Here is a 17,884-nt window from a genome sequence, read left to right on the forward strand (position 1 = left end):
CCGCGAGTTGAATTTCCTCCCAGATCCATATCGCTTCCACGTAGAAAATATAATCACATTGAAAATATAATATAGGAATCATTGATATAGAGTTGTTGTAATTTAAGTAATAGTCTTAAGTTTAAACTCTATGTCGTGCTTATGTTAAATATGGGAAGAAATCTAAATTTTGTCATATTCGTGGATGTGTTTGTTGAATCCAATTTGAAGTTTGCTATTAATCTCATTGAAAGTGGTTGCGCTCCTTGAATTGTAGGGGTGTATTGAATTAGGATTTTTTTTTATAAAAATGTTTTGTAGCATTCAATTAAACTTTTTAAATAATATAAATAAGTATTATGATATTCAATTAAGATTTTAAGAATTTTTAAGCAAGACAAAAAAATTTGTTGATATTCAATTAAGATTTTTTCATAACTTATAAAATATCTTTTAGTATTAAAAATATACAAATTTTGATGGATTATTTTTGAAGAAGAATTTTGACGAATTTCATTAGACTTTTTAGTATAAAATATTTATTAAACAATCTCACAAAAAATCCTTGAAATTTTGCTATATTTTTTATTTTTTTTTGTTTTGGTTATTAGACTTTCTTTTTTCTCTTCATATATATATATATATATATATATATATATATATATATATTTCTTTAATATTTTTTCGAAACATGTGTGTCATATATATTTATCATATTATTTTAGATAAAAATGTCAAATATACTAATCCTTTTGCACTTTTTGCTTTATTTTTTTAAATTAAATTAATATTTGTCTTATATGTTAAGGCTAATCATATTTTTCTTATATTAACTATGTCTATCACCTACTTAACTTAATATTTTCGTGTCTATCATCCTTAATTTCATTATATACATAACTCAGAAATTCTCAAAATCAATTTTTTTACCTTTACTACTATCTTCTAGTGTATGCTTATTATTGTATCTCATTTAAATATTATTAAATTTATCATGAAATAACTATAGTAATTAAAATAAATTTAAAAATTAACATGTAATTTTAAATCTATTGTTCAAATAAAAAAACAGGAATGAAAAAATGTTATTGCAAAAAAAGTTAATAAAGAGAACATAAAACTATAATCAATATAACTATTAAAAGATTAAAAAAATTATATTGATTTTATTTTTTTATCCAAACCTTACTATTTTTATTATTTTTTTCATTAACTCTTTTAATTTTTGATTTTTTTTTAAATTCAGAAAATTCTTTCGGATCTTATCATTCTATAAAGTCCTTTCAAATTTTTTTAAATTCTTATAATATAAATCTATAAAAATTCAAACTATTATAAATATTGTAAAAAAAAAGTTATAACATTTCTACATTTTTTTTTTTCTGGGGACCTTTACCCCTTTATCTAAAAGAAAATGCGATCTTGAAAGATTTTAACGGATTCTAAGTAAAATTGTTTGGTAACATGTGATCATTTTAACTGAAAAAGAAAAAGATCAGAAAATTCCCATTAGGTCCCATACTACTCCTTCTGGCCCAAGACAAAGCAAAGCCATTTTCACAAAAACAAAATCTACTATTCTTCCTGCGATAGCCTCGCCTCGCCTCGCAATTCCTGCAATTCCCTCACCCGTCTCAGATTCTCTCTCCTCCGCCGCGTGCCGTCCCCTCCGCCGCCGCAAGATCTCTGCAGCGTTTCCGCGGGATTTCTCTAGGGTTTTCTGATCGTTCCTCTCCTTCTCCCACGACGTCGTTTTTCAATTGCGGTCACTCTGTGTAGCGTCCACGAGCCGCCATGGCTCCCGGGCGTCGACGCGGAGCGAACAAGGCGAAGGCCAATGGCCACTTGAGTTTGGGCGATCTTGTGCTCGCTAAGGTCAAGGGCTTCCCCGCTTGGCCTGCTAAGGTCTCACTCTCTTCCTTCTACTTTTCTTCTTCTTTCTCTCCAATATTATTATGATTTTGCGTTTTGTTTTTTTTTGCGATGCATATCTCATATCACTGCTGATTTTTTAATGGTTCAGCATGGCTTTCATGTCCTTTTTTCCCGTTAGTTTGTGAAATTGCTCAGATGAGGGATTTTACATTGTTTAATGTGATATGTTGGTCATCCACCTAGTAATATGGCCAGTATAGTGAATATAAGTAGGGGCAACCCTCGTCAATACCCTAGCTTTTAGGGTTAAGTTATGCCGGAAGTCAAATTCTAAGATGGTACTAGAGTCCGGTTGGGTCTATAGAAATACCTGTTATTATACCTCCTATAGATGTCCAGCCTTGCAAATTTCATGCTCGAGGGATATGACTAAAGTGAGGGACAACCCTCATCATAGGTTAGCTTTTGAGATTGAGTTAGGCTCAAACTCAATTTCTAGGATATGATTTACTTTGCTTTTAGTTTACAGGTTATTTACCCTAGTGTTGTTAGTATTCTTGGTAAATTTGATCTGTTGTTGCTTTTGTATGATGTCTATTTCTGCATTGTTATAAGGTTTTCAACTTATGGTGCTTGGTTGAACTTTCAGTTATTATTAGTACTGAGGATGTTGATTTTGTTGCATCTTTCTATTCAGATAAGCAGGCCTGAAGATTGGGAGAAAGTCCCTGATCCGAAGAAATATTTTGTTCAATTCTTTGGTACAAAAGAAATGTAATCCTCTCTCACCTGATTTCTCTTGTAACTAATTAGCAGCTAAAAAGTATGTGAACGGATAGTTTGTCATGTAATGATTGTAATCTGATGAATGGTGATGAGTTCTATTGGAATGCCTTTAATAAAGGAACTTTTATGTGAATTAGTAAAGAGGAACACCCTTAAGCTGTCAAGTTTGTAGTATAATTTGAAATTTTGAATGTGAAAAAAAATGATAAAAGTGTCATATGTGAAATTCTGGAAGTAATACCCTGTCACGTGCTGTCTCACTAATTATTGTGTGAGCTTCTATTTTGAGCCTTTGGTTTTTGATTAATACTTGACACATCAACTGATAAAAAGTTACATTGAACTTAAAAAGTACAGACTAGATGTGTGTAGTGCATTTTAGTGTGTGAAGAACAGTGATGGTACAGATTATATCATGAGGAATAATTGTGGTTTCATTTCAAGATAAATGAGGCTAGGTGTCTAATTGGTGAATATAAATAGTTATTTCCATTAATTACTCGTAGTGTATAATTGACTTTGCTATCTATGGAGGACTAACTTATCTAAAAGATTAAGTTGTTAGGTGGAGCTCGAAGAAAGGATTTGTATCTCTTATACACCCACCTTGACAAGGTCCCTTTGGCTTAAAGAATGGATAATACATGTGCCCATTTTTTTGTGCTAAAATTCAAATTCAATTGAAAAAATGGGACCGGCAAGGATGTGTCATGTTATTCCTAATTACTTGGTCTAGAAGTTGAGGCTATAATGTGGTGTCAAAGACCAACTATCTCGAAAGGTTAAGCTGTTAGGTGGAGGCATAGGGATGATTTTAATATTTTACATCTGTAACATATAAGTTTCCTAGATTGTGGGTTATAAGAGAAAGAGAGAAAGTTTTAATGTGGCTGAAGATATTATTGTGTGTGTGTGTGTCTAAATTTGCTTTAAATGTGAGGACATTCTGTCATGATCCCTGCAGTTGGGGTTGTAGAGATGATTTGATTACTGGAGAAAGGATTAAATCGTTTATTCCTCAAAATTTTAGTTTTAAGTCGTGTAATAGATAAACCGCCTGTGGTATTTATGATTCAGAATTTAATTGTCTCTTTTCCTTGTATTGAGTTTTAAGGGATGGAGGGGTTGGATCCTGTCTAGGCTCCCCTACTACCTTCCATGGTCCTTGAGTGTATCCAAAAAGAAGAGGACAGAGAAGTCATATATGATATTCCCAATGAATTAGACGATCAGTATATGGAATTGAATCTTTTCAAGTAATGAGAAAATCAAATTCGGGGATTTAGTTGGATGTTATAGTGGAATATACTGCTTGAAATATCAATTCCTCTCCCACAAAAAAGTGGTTTTAGTGTTTTTAGCTATGGTTTTTGAGCTTTTTTGTAGTTGTATAGACCTTCCAACATCTATGTCTGCAAATATTAGCAAACTTGTTGATGATGGACAAGTGATTTGAGTGACTTTTAAGTGTGGGATGGATCTTTTGACAATGTATCCTTCTTATAAAGGTCTTGAACAACTCTTTTAAGCTATTGTATATCTTCTGTTGGTTGTTTTTCTTGTCTTTGGTTGTTCTGTAAGGATATTTTGTCCTTTGCTCAGCTGCCATCCTTGCTATTTTTTAATTTTTTTGAAGTAAAAGATAATAAGATTTTGTACTTTACATTATACTACAATTTTAGTACTTTCTTCCATATAGTCCCCAAATTAAAAAAATTAACACTTGTGTTTTTTGTCCTTCTTATTTATTCTTTTACATTACAATATGTTGAAAGTCCTGCATTTTATTTTCTTACAACTGTACCTATGTTATGTTCTTTTCCTCTGCAGAGCTTTTGTTGCCCCAGCAGATATTCAGGCATTTACCGGTGAGGCTAAAAATAAGTTGTCTGCTCGTCTTCAAGGCAAGACAAAGTACTTTGCCCAAGCTGTGAAGGAAATATCTGCAGCATTTGATGTGATGCAGAAACAGAAGGCTAGTGGTTTGGCAGATGACACCGATGATTCTCATATTGGTTCAGAGGCTCCTTCTAATGATGGGGTAGTAGGTAACCAAAAGGATGCTGCTGATGCTGTGGTATCAAATATAGAAAAAAATAATATTGATATGGATAATGTTTGCTCTAATTTGGAGCACTATACACAGAGAATAGGAGAAAATGACAGCCAAGATGAAAAGCTCTCTGTATCTAACCATCCAAATGAAAGTTCTTCTGTTTCATCACCCATGATAAAAAACAAATTAGCCATTGGTTCAGAGACAAAGAAGAATGCTAACAAATCTAGTTTTAAAGGTGCTAGTAATGTTAATGATTTTGGCCAAGATGATAATGGGCATAGTGATTTAACCAATGGAACTAAGCCAAGAAAGCTTGATAATGGCTCAAGGAAAAAAAGTGAAGCTGCAGGTGGTAGTAATAGAAATGGTGGATCATCTACTGGAAAATTTATGAAGGAGGGAAATTGTACTGGCCGTGGTGATCTTTCTAGGTCTGGAGAGACATTGAAAGCTGGGAAGAAAAGGAAAAATACATTTTCTGTTAAATTAGATTCTCCGGATACTCTTAAATCAAGCGATAATGGTACTACTGGGGAAAAAGATAGCAACCTGATGAAAGTGAAAACAAGTCATGAGGTAAAAAATGAGCTGCAGGAGATCTCATTTGATTCTGAGGATGCTGATGGTAAAAGTTCTAGTATGAGGAAGAAGACCCAACTTCATGCAAAGCATAATGTAGGAGGAGCAAATGAATCTTTACATGCTACCAAGAAGTTGAAGCGTATGGATGCCAAAGATGATTCAACTTTAGGGTATACTTCAAAGGTTCTGAAAAGAGCTTCGCCTGGCTCTACTGTTATTGAAGACAAACCATTTAAAAAATTAGAATCTAAGAAGTCTACACCAAATTTGAAAACAGAAAAAAGCTTGCCATCAAGGAGTCAAACTGGGGGTGCAGGTTCTGATGATTTTGTCCATGAGTTGCTACCTGGAACTAAACATCATAGCCAGGTTCAGCAAATTATGCCTGATTCTGCCGGCATTGCTTCTGATGAAAAGAACGAAAGAAGTTCTCTTAGACCAAAAGGTGATACAAATAATGTTGTGATAAAACAACTAGAGAGGAAACGTAGAGCTGTTTGCCTTTTTGATGACGATGACGACGATGAACCTAAAACTCCTGTTCACGGAGGAGCTGCAAAAAATATGAAATCGTCTTCTGTTTCAGAGTTCAAGAAGAGCAACAATGTACACTCAGAGAAGTCTGATGTTGTTCAGATGGCTCAAAAAAATTCTAGTGAACTTGAGGACACCCATCTGAAAGAGCCATCTTCTCAATTACATGATGACCATTTGTCTATTCAGCAGCCCCTAAAAGAGAAAGATGACGAAGTAATTCCTGTGCATGTTCCTCACAGTCCTGAAAAATTAGATTCGAAGCAGTTTCCCTCCAATGTAGCAAAATTAAGCTCTGTCTCTCCACTAAAATCACCTCTGTTGGTACCTGCAACTAAGTCAAATGCTGAGCGGAATAAAGCTTCGAAACTGTCGCTTAAAATTTCCAGTAATGCTACTCAAAAGAGAGCAGATCACGGGCCTTCAAAGTCTTCACATAACCTTAGCTCTTCTCAGAATCAAGTTGTGACTCATAAAAAGAAGCTTGCATTGTCTGCAGAAATTTTTAAAACTACTCCGGAAACATTGCCTCAGGCAGTTGAAGTTTTTGCTTCAACAGTTGGTTCTAAGGTTCCTGATGCTCTACATGTTGATAGGTACACATGCTTTTGGTTTTTTCGTGTTTATTTTGGATTTATTTACCGATTCTTCTCCCTTTTTATTTTCTTCATTGTATTACAGATTGGAGGTGGGCACAGAAGAGAAAAATAGTATATATACTGGTTCTGGGACTCCTGAATCTGCTAAAACTATGAAGCATCTTATTGCGGCTGCCCTGGCGAAAAGGAAACAAGCTCATTCGCAATGTCTTCCTTCTGGCTTTCCCAATGTTCAGGATGGGACTCCTAGCCCCTCCGCAGTTCAGCCATATCTGCCTGTCTCGAGCAATTTTGTGCAGGCAGATATACAGGGAGTTTATGAGCACACAACATTGGCTTCTCCACCAACTAAAGAGCTTCACTCTTCTTCTCGTAATCAACTTGATGCTGATGACATTGAGGAGAGGAGAGTTGGTTCAGTGCAAAGGGGTCTAGGAGGCTCGCTGAGTGGTGGTACTGAGGCTGCTGTTGCTCGTGAAGCTTTTGAAGGAATGATTGAAACATTGTCAAGGACCAAGGAAAGCATTGGCCGTGCAACTCGTCTTGCCATTGATTGTGCCAAGTATGGCATTGCCAACGAGGTCTGCTCCATCATATTTTTTCTAGTTTTAAAATTATGAATCAGACAATGACTTTCCCCCAAATTATTTTCCTATCTGTATGAGAGGATGGAATTGCTATCGAAAAATTTAACGGCTATTATAGCATACAAAAATGTGTTCAGTATTTAGTTTCATGAGAATACTTTGTGTGATTCGTTCGGAAGTTTTTATGAGTTGAGTTGGAAGTGTGAAGGTTGGTATCCCTGAAATGAACACTGTCAGTTTAATTTGAAGAGAAAGCTCAACCCGTGGATAAGTTCATGACTCATGAGGCTAAGCCTCCAGTCCATTGATAATAAAGGTCTTGGAACATTATTTTGTGTATTATTAATATGTTCAAAATTTTAGTTTAACTACTTCTACCATCAGTTTACTTTAATGCTTAGTGTGTTAATTTCTTGCATATATGATTGTGATAGATAACTTTCGTCGTGTAGAAAATCTTGTAGTTGGAACATCAAGGATCTATGGAAGATAAGGGATGTATCTTTTTTGTTTAATTTATATATGTTAGTGACCATTTATTGGAATGTGAATATATTTTTTTAATGTTATACTTTTGCTACTGATTTTTGGCAGTTCTGTTATTTTGATGATTAATATACCTATAGTAGACTTATTCCCTAGTCCTTTTTGTTCAGGTTGTTGAACTTCTCATCCGAAAGCTGGAAACTGAAACTAGTTTTCATCGCAAAGTAGATTTGTTTTTTCTTGTTGATTCCATCACCCAGTGCTCACATAATCAAAAAGGTTGGTGGAGATATTAGAGAATCCTTTACTATTAGCATCTATTATCGCTGTTTTTGCTTTCCCCTCTCTTCCCTTCCAAAATTTGTTAGTACTTTAGGTAGTCTTCTCTTAGTGGCATTGATAAAATGTAGAGGACATTTTTAGGCATTGCAGGAGCCTCCTACATTCCTACTGTTCAGGCAGCGTTGCCACGTCTTCTTGGTGCTGCTGCTCCCCCTGGAGCAAGTGCCCGTGAAAATCGTCGTCAGTGTCTCAAGGTCAGCTCTCTCTCTCTCTCCCCCCCTCTCTGAGTTAATATTTAATATTTAATGACAACAAAAGAAATTGCATTGAGAGGCAAGCAGCAGAGTAGAACTAGGGGGAGGATAAGACAGCATCCAATAAGGTAGACAACCCATGGAGATAGTAGATCTCCTTTCATTCATGACTCAACAAGATATTTTGGCTGACTATTCACTGGAAACAAGAGGCAATCAGAATTCGACCTTGCTGTCTAGCATGATTGTGTCCAGTAATTCTGTTCTATGAAGCACTTTATCTAAGATACTCTTAATCAAAAGCTTCTGAAAATCCAGCCATGAGGTCCCCTTTCCTCAGATTGTTCGCTATTTGATTATATTGTATGAATGCCAATTACTTGACTTTGGCTAGAATCTTTGTTTAGTGAAATGGGGTTTGTTTAAGTAACTGGATGATGTTGTTTTACTTTTCGTAAGGAAATATATGTTAGGTGGATATCAGATTTGTTTCATTGTTTGGTTTTCTATTTTGGGTGGATTGTAGGTTTTGAGGCTGTGGCTTGAGAGGAAAATTTTTCCTGAATCAGTTCTTCGCCATTACATGGATGATATTGGAGTTTCAAATGATGATATGACAGTTAGCTTTTCTCTCAGACGTCCATCTCGAGCAGAGCGATCTGTGGACGACCCAATTAGAGAAATGGAAGGCATGCTTGTTGATGAGTATGGAAGGTGTGATATTTATTCTGTCAATTTTTTTTACTGCTGCTTGTATTAAATTTTTTTTGTCATATTTGTGCAATTAGCATATTTATCCTTACTTTTATAATTACTGAATCCCGAATGTGCTTGATGGAAGGGTGCAGTCATAACCAAGATAGTTTGTAATAAGAGTTAGAAAATTGAAAAATACACAAAATGCAAAAAAGAAACGCATCAATTATTTTGGTTTAAGTGATGTTAATGCTCTCATATTGTTTGAGGAGAGTTTAGCGAATTTAAATCCTGGTTGAGAAATTTCCAAGTTAATACTTAAGTTTACATAAATTTAAACTGATTTCAAATCATATTTAGTTACAAATTGGTTTTATACTTGCTTTTGTGTGTTGTATAATTTTTTTTGGTGAATCTTGTTTGAAATTTAAATAAAATAGAGTGAAAGATACTTCAAAACTATTGATTAAGTAAAATTGTCGTATAGTATGATGTTATCTTTATAACTAATTTGCCTTTAAATACTGATCATATAAGAACTAAGCAAGCATGGAAGGTTATAAATCCGTGCCAGGCAAAAAGTTATGTATCTTTGAAAACTTAAATTATGTAGTGGTGAACGTTTTTGCATATTCTAGTGTTAACAAGCTTCTGGTAAACACAACTTATTGATTTATGTCAACCTATTATACTCATGTTACGCATGAACAATATCCATGTTAAAATTGTTGTTAACAAATATTTAGACATGAATAGGAGAAAATAATTGATAGAATTCACACATTTTCTGAATTTCATGATGCCACAATACATAAAAAAATTTATATTGGCCTTGCTATTATTCAATGTGAGATGAATCTTGTAAGCTGGATCAGGGATTGGTATCATATAATACGGAAATTCTAAATCTAGTTTTTTTTTTTGCTTAATTGCACGTTTTACCCCCAACTTTTAAAAAACTTGTGAATTTTACCCTCTGTCATTTTACCCCTAACATAATTGCACTTTTTACCCCACAACTTTTTTTATTTTTTTGCCAAATTTTGGCACCCAAATTTTTTTGGTGAATTTTACCCCTAACTTTTTTTACTTTTTTGGCAAATTTTACCGCCAACTTTTAAGCTTATTAGTGGATAAATGGCGGAAGGTAAAATTCGCAAGTTTCTTAAAAAGTTGGCGGTAAAAAATGCAGTTAAACCTTGTTTTTTAAATTGGTGATGGCTTTCATTTGTGGATTTTAGTTTGCTAGATTTGATTAACTAGATAAAGCTTTACTGTTTATTTGTTTTCTGTTTTCTTGGCATTCTATTTGCTTTAAAAAGTAATTTCTATTTCTGATTCATGTTATATTCCTGGATATTGTGTACCAGTAATGCTACATTTCAGCTGCCTGGGTTTTTATCTTCACATGCATTTGAAGAAGATGAAGATGAATATGAAGATGCTATACCAATCAATTCGTGTAAGGAAACATGTGATGCGTCTCCAGCAGATCCCCCACATACCCTTGGAGAATCAGAAACTTCTACTGTTACCCCAAATGACAAGCGCCATTGTATCTTAAAGGATGTGGATGGTGAGCTGGAGATGGAAGATGTTTCAGGTCACCCAAAGGATGAAAGACCCATATTTTTTGACAGTTATGATGAAATTGATTTGCAACATCAGGACTCAGATAGGAATTTAGATCCAACTTCAAACATTTCAGAAGAGATGTCAGCTACTCCAGAGGGTTCTCCTCCTATGCCACTTGATTCACCTCCCCCACCCCCACCTTTGCCTTCATCACCTCCGCCACCTCCTCCTCCATTATCTCCATCTCCCCCCCCACCTCCCCCACCCCCAATGTTGCAACCCCCGCTTCCTCCTTTACCACCTTCAGCCCCTCAGGTGTCATTGGTTCCTCAATCGTCTGGACCAGCTCGGCCACTTCTCTCCCAGTCATTAATGCCACCTCAGTCATCACATCAGTCTTCCCCACAGTTGGGTTATCAGCAGAGTGTACCTCATGACTTTAGTGGCACTACTAATGTAAGACTGTTTTTGATATCACTTGTTTGCCGGGATTTGTTTGAATTGCTGATTTCGACAAATGCAGTCATCTGTGCAGGGTAACCAAATAGTTCCAATGGTTGGGAATTCTTTTCCCGGAGGTCACAATAATGCAGTTGTCAAGAATGAAGTATTTCCACAGCCAACTGCTTATGCTCCAACCGCAGGCTGCAGCTCCCAGGAACCTTCTGGTTTTAACCCTTCAAGGCAATTAGAATACGGACAGAATGACATGTACCTAAATGCTCAAGTTCCTCAACCTAACCATCAATTTCAGCAGGGTAATCCCCCATTTGCTCAGAGGCACGCACATCCTGCCCCACCCCAAAATCCACCAAATCTATACTCATATTCAAATCCTACAGTTCAGCAGCATCTTCCACATTCATTCCATCCTCCCTTCCCTTTACCATCCCTTCCAGATGGCCGAAGACAATTTGTTGCTGATGAGCAATGGAGAGTGTCATCAAGTGAATTTAAAACAAACAATCAACATGGTGTATGGAGAGGGAGAAATCCTTCTTCATGTCCTGGTCCACCCTATGGGCAAGAAGGTATGTGAATCTATTTGGCTCCATTCCAAATGTTTATTATATTAAATTAGAATCTGGCTTCTTTTAGGCTTTTTCTTATGTTTATATCATTCCCGAGGTTTGTTCACAGCTTCTTATAGAGGTTCTAATCCATCTATTTACTTTTTAACTATACATTTTGTAATTTTTTAATTGTTGATACAGGTGAAAGCTTTGTAGTTTAAATATTTTGTATTTTATTTTGTTTCTTAGAACAAACTAAATGTTGTATTTAAACATTGTTTTGGTTATGGTGATGAAGGCCATTTTCGGCCGTCACTTGAAAGGCCGCCAGTAAGCACTGTAGGTTTTCAGCGACCAATTTCAGGCAACCTACCTGTTGCTCCAATAGCAGGTGAGTTTTGCTAATCTTTTCACTGCTAGACGTCAATCTTTGTCATACGTTCATTCATGGATGATATATATGTGTGTGTGTGTGTGTGTGCGCTTTACCCCGTTTGCACTTCTACTTGTTAAGAAACTAAATTTAAAATACATTTTTGCCCCTTTCAGGACATGGTGTACCTCAGATGATGCCCTGTAGGCCAGACATTCCTGCTGTTAATAGTTGGAGACCCACTTGAAGTTGATTTGAGTCTTCTTATTAGTAGTAGGTAAACTTCTTTGTGTTTGGGAGGATTGTTTCCTGCAATAATGGCTGAACCAAAAGTTACAATAGGTGATTGTTCAATGATTTTTGGTTTCTGTGTCTCATTGACAAGAGTGCCGACACCCCAATACTAAATAAAGAAATTGTTAAATAAAAATGTAAACACAGACAATTTACGTTGGGAAAGTAAAAAATGCAATAGTTTCTTTATTTTGTACTTAGGAGTAGAATTATTTATCGTTAAATGAAGTTCTGTGCCTCTGAAGTCTCACCTAAATTTGTGGTGTTAGGAAGTCTTGGCTGTGCATTAAAAAATTGGCCAACTACTGAATAGATATTTTGGGTTTACCATCTTTGGGAAATTCTTCCAAGTGTTTGTGTATTTGAACAGCTTTGATACTTATGTATCTATGGCTCTGGAGGAGAATGAAAACTTTTTATTTAGCTTATTCTCCTTGTTATTTCTTTTATTTTTCCTTCTTTCTAGTAAACTTGTCTAACAAAAAGAGCAAATGACAGCTAAATATAGTACTTGACAACACGGCATGATTGAAATATCAGGGGATAAAGCCCTGTGAACATTTTTTCTTCTTCTAAAAAGTAAATTATGACTTCATATTAGAAAGTTTCCCCTTCATCTGCAAAACTGGTGGATAAGAACATTGGTGATTGAGTTCATGATTGTTGGGAACCTGTTTCATGGAATTTTTCAAACTCCAGGCATGCATATGTTAATTCTTTACATGGTTTAGGGTATTCTACTTGCATGTTTAATCTGGAAAGAAATGTATTTGAGGTTCCTTTCTTTCTTAATATTGATATGTTTTTACTGCTTGCTATCTTTCAGTGGTGTTGCTGGTGGATCAACATGCAAGGTTAAATTGTGTCTCAAAGTTAGATTCGCCTGTGTAGTACATACAACTTACCCGTGAAGAAAATTTTGAAAACTTGTGGAGGCTTTTGACAGGAATGTGTATATTGTAATTTTTCCTGACAATGTATCCCAGGAACATTTGCTTCCAAGTTTAGGCCCATGTTTTTGACTTGGTTAGTTTATCTGTTTCCCATCCCTTGTAATTATTACATTATATCTATATAGAAATCCGTTTCAAGGACTCAATTTTAACTAAAATAAATGAATGTTAATTTTTTTCTTTTAGACTTTTTTTGTTCTACATTTTATTTTCCCATGGTTTTTTGTATTTTCTTGATAAATAATAGCATGCTTCATGACTCAAATACCTACAAGTTATTAGCAATGATTATTTCAGCCATAGTATCTAAAGTTTTATTAAAAGTTTGGGAATGGTCTAATTTTCTTTTGCATTGTTGTGCGGCAACTTTTATTAGTGTTTTTACCCCTTTTACCTTGAGGAATAAGGCTGTTTTTATGGTGTTTAGTTTTCAATGCAATTTTGAGTTTCCCTCTGGTATATGTTGAGTTGCACATTTTTTGAAGTTGTGACTCTTAAGTTCAATGATTCTTTAGTATTTGTGTTTCAGGATATCCTATGCTCTTGATCTTTTTTTCCTTCCTCCTTGACATTTTTTTCCCATTTTCTTGAAAGGAAGTATGGATTAGTAGAATGCTGACAAGGGACATTAGTTTTGGACATGATGCTTCATAGGAATTTTGGATTTGGGAGAAACATAATTGAGAAATTCAGTTGCATGGTTGCTGAAACGTACCTGCCTGTGAACATTCCAGGATTGAAGTGGCCAAGCTAGGCTTACTTGATAATAAATGTTCATAAAAAATTCATGCAGCTAGAACTTTACATGAATTAGAATGGATGTGAATGATATACTGAATAAAAAAAGTGCATCATCTGAAACAATTCTGCAATGTTCTCAATTGCGAGCAGTGTTGCTTGAGTTTCAATCCTTTTGCCTGATTGTATAATGAGTAGATGGATTAGAAGGCTTTTGAATATCATGTACTTTTTAAATGCTGCTTCATTTCCTGATGTCAACAAATAAGTGATGTTCATTGCATTTCCCATTGAAGATTTTTTTTTTAAATTGTGTTTGAGGAAAAAAAAAAACACAAGTAGCTTCTGAAAATATATTTGAGGGCAACTTCATAAGCTATTTATGCATTTATTTTGACACAAGAGAATACATGAGCAGTTTTACAATAATTAGAAAGAAATACCATTAGACTCATTTTATTTGTGAATTCATATAATCTCTTCTACAGTTTTTGAGAAGCTCAAGCACTTGAATCTTTGCCTTGATACTATGGAGTTCCTGTGATTTTTAGCATAAACTACAGCTTAAATTTATGGTGTTCAGCTTGCTTGGTTGTTGTTATGATCTCTCTTTTCACGTTCTAACCCTGTTTTTCCCCCTTTTGATTGCAATTTTGGGGCACAATGGATTAGTGTGTAAGAATTTAAAGTTTGGTAATGAATTAACCCCCACCTGTTCTTGACATAAAATTAAGCTGCACTGTTTTTCTTCACCCCTTGCTTTTCAGTTAGATTTATAAAGTCGGTCCCAATGTTAGCATTTCATGGAGTATACCTTATTTCAATGTTGATGGCTTGTGATGTAGTTTTTATTTAATCCACTCTATGGGTCCAAGTGCATATGATGATTTGTTGTATGTTAAGTGATAACCTTTCAATATTATTGAAGAGGAATTCTGAATATCTTGGCGATTTCAGGTTTTGGCAAAGCCAAAGAAGATGATGATCATTTTCTCATGTTTTGAATGTGATAACTGAACACAAGATTACAGTCCAACATACAAAGACTGCTGATTATTGAGGTAATATTGTCGTGGAATTTCAGAACAGACAATGCTTTAGTTATGTTTTCTTCAATTATTATGCTAGGGCATCTATAGTTCTAATGGATATTAATTCTTTATACTAGTTTAACATTTATTGTACATTACAATGTCTAGGTTTGTTCCTTTCTCATGTAATGCATGCATCTCTCCATGCAATTTGACTTCATAGTTTTTCTGAATTCTAACAAAAGAAAGTTTAAATGGTATAGTTTTGTCATTAGGTGCCTAAATCTTCTCTGATTTATGGCTTTAGTTTCCATCTACCTATTTTGCCATATGATTATATATTTATGGATGATTATATTTAAAATGACTTGCCATGAAAGCTAAGGCATAAGTAGGTGTCTTGTCATCTGTAAGGCATAATTTGTTGTCATAGGTATCTAGTCATGTGTTTTACATCCTTGCTCATTGCGATGTTAAAGTGCTGCCTTTCCAACTCAAGGTTGGAGGGGTGGTTCAATATGTTTTGTGAATAGAAGTCTTCAACTTCACTCAGGAATGCTTGAGGATTGGAAAGTAACAATTGTATATGAAATGATTTGATTCTGATAGAGTGGAACCGAGGGATAAGTAGTCCCATGTCCCATACAGATAACACAGATGGCAATCTTAAACGATAAAGATAGTCACTAAATTCCTGAAAACCCGTGTTGTGGGAACTTATTTCTGTAACACATAATTATTGTCTAGATAACTAGTTCGTCTAATCTGAGTGTTACCAAATTGTGTGTTGGACTCAAAATAAGCATCAAAATCTTTTCATTAGCAGAATTGAATTAACGGTGAAATTTTGCTCACCAGCCTTGCTGTGTGGCATCATCACCGATATATATATATATTTATATATAACAAAGTGGAAATGTGGGGATAAGGTGTTAATGCTTCGAACCATAAATTGAAATCCAGTTAATGTGGGGCTCTGAACGCCGAATTTTTTTGTGCATAATTCTTAGAATAGTTTCCAGGGAAGTATTAGTATAAATATTTCTATTTTTACTTAATAAATAAAAAATAGCCATCGGTCGTTATTGAAATTTAACATTAGGTATGTTTAAGTAGTAGCAAGATGTGCACTTTAGGTGATAAAAAAGTTCATGCAACGTTGGAGTCTCAACTTGAGGTGATCATTTAAGAGAAATAACGGATGAAATTAAAGTCCCGTTACTTTGTCGGGGGTTAGATTTTCACAAGTATGAGGAAATTATAGATATCCTTTAAAGTTGCACATTAGACTGTAGATATATCTTTTTAAGATTATACTTTATAATTTAAAATTGGTTGATTAATGTATTAGTATGTTCATTTTTAGTGAGATAATAATTTTCATTGAACAAATGTGTGTATAGGTGGGCTAAGTTTATAATATTATGAGATATCGGTGTAATTTATATCATTAAAATAGTAGATAGTTTAATACTTATTTCATTTCTTATTTTAGGGATGTAGATTCGAAATTAGCATGTGTAAGGCTCACTTTCGGTCATTATTTTGAAAGCCTCTACAGAAAATGCATGTCCAACGGGATGGTCTGAAATTCGTACCACAGAAAAGAGGACCAATGGATGAATAATGGAATAACAACTATCAAGTTTAGACTCAACATTGTTGAGAGGGTTTACTATTTAGGTAGGTTTTATTTGTATCTGCAAAATCTTCAAAGATGAAGCAAACCAAATTTGCGGAACAAATGTGTATATGGGAGCTAGGACTCCTTAACAAGGAGTGGTGGACCTTATGACAAAAAGTGTACGGTAAAATTTATCCACGTTTAAATTTCTGAATAGTTTGTACACACAAGGGTGCGGTAAGGATTTTTTTTTTTTATACATCAGAAAGGAAAATCAACAGCAAAACCGACTATCCAGAGTATTTATTTTAATGGTTTAATTACTCATTTAGTTCTTATAATTTTTAAATTTATCTCTTTTAGTTCCTATAGTTAATAAGTGAATATTTTAGTTAGAAGTTTAATAAGTGAATTTTTTTACACCCTGAAGTTTACATTTTAATTCTCAAAAGGTCCTCGTTAATTTTTTTTTAATTCCTTTAGTTAAAGAATTTTAACGGTACAGAATTAAAATGTAAATTTCAGGATCTGAAAAAATTCACTTATTAACGGTTGAAACTAAAAGAGATAAGTTTGAAAATTATAGAAACTAAATGAATAATTAAATCTTTTTTAATTTTAATTATCACGCAAATGATTATTTTTTTTAAATTGTGTAGTCAATGTAAGTCTAAGAAATATAATGTATCTTATTTTACAAACTTTAGTATTGCTGTCAATAGAATTCAGTGTTTACAAAATATTATATCAGTGTTTACAAAATATTATATGATCAAGGACATGTTGGGATAAGTTTATAAAGAAGCACTTTTAAGAATAGAAAAAAAATGAATGAATTTTTTTCATAAGTTAAAAGTAACTTATGCATTAATTGAAAATCATTTTTTTAGAAGTTACATGAGATAATTTTTACAAATTATTTTATGTATAAATTAATTTTAATTTATATAAAAATTCATATTATTCTTCTTATTTTCTTTTTTTGGAAGTGCTTAGGAAGAAATTAATCCAAATAAGTAAATTTTGAATTTTAACGCTTGTAGAGTAGAAAAATTGAGCAACATACAGACTTGTTATATTTAACAACCTATTGATTGGTGATTCTACAGCTTTTCCAAAGCTTAAGTTAGAAACATCAAATGAACAATGTTTTTTTTAATAGATGTGGCAGCTTTTATTTTAGTCATAAAAATTTCAGTTAACTGATATTATAAACCTATTGCAATGAAATTGTTGCAGCTCATCTTCAGCAACGATTTGGTGATTTATTTATACTTACTTGTCTGTATGGTTATTGCAACCATGTAAAGTTCAGCCACTTGAACATTAAAACAAATCGGGCAGAAAACTTCCAGAAGTTATCTCTGGTTAGGTATTTCTAAGGTAACATTTTTGGCCATGTTACTTGCCAAAAAGATATATCTAAACAATTTTTGGGGTTATAGTCGAGTCCCTGCTTAAGATTAGTAATGTACTACTTTCGTTACTATAAGAAATAAATGATAATATTTTTCCTCACTAAATATAAGAAATATGTGACTACTTTTAAATATATTTAATTGCC

The 17,884-nt window shown here is 33.9% G+C and overlaps 1 protein-coding gene across 6 annotated transcripts; it reads left to right on the top strand.

Moving 5' to 3' along the window:
- The first annotated feature begins 1,482 nt into the window (after nt 1–1,482).
- Nucleotides 1,483–16,647, top strand: LOC114380458 (ENHANCER OF AG-4 protein 2-like). Of its 6 annotated transcripts, none has more exons than XR_003659716.1 (14): nt 1,483–1,884; nt 2,552–2,628; nt 4,471–6,411; nt 6,497–6,995; nt 7,658–7,766; nt 7,911–8,023; nt 8,550–8,737; nt 10,090–10,750; nt 10,818–11,325; nt 11,606–11,698; nt 11,857–11,957; nt 12,801–13,000; nt 14,623–14,726; nt 16,192–16,647. XR_003659716.1 is itself a non-coding variant. In XM_028339529.1 (12 exons), the coding sequence occupies exons 1-11, from the start codon at nt 1,774–1,776 to the stop codon at nt 11,925–11,927; spliced, it is 4,371 nt and encodes a 1,456-aa protein (XP_028195330.1). In that variant the 5' UTR covers nt 1,483–1,773; the 3' UTR covers nt 11,928–11,957; nt 12,801–13,112. The 6 variants fall into 6 exon arrangements, 1 of the variants encoding a protein (XP_028195330.1); XR_003659718.1 differs by having other exon boundaries at nt 16,249–16,647; XR_003659719.1 differs by having other exon boundaries at nt 16,258–16,647.
- The last annotated feature ends 1,237 nt before the right edge of the window (nt 16,648–17,884 follow it).

Source organism: Glycine soja, chromosome 12 (assembly GCF_004193775.1).
Source record: "Glycine soja cultivar W05 chromosome 12, ASM419377v2, whole genome shotgun sequence".
Lineage (NCBI taxonomy): Eukaryota > Viridiplantae > Streptophyta > Magnoliopsida > Fabales > Fabaceae > Glycine > Glycine soja.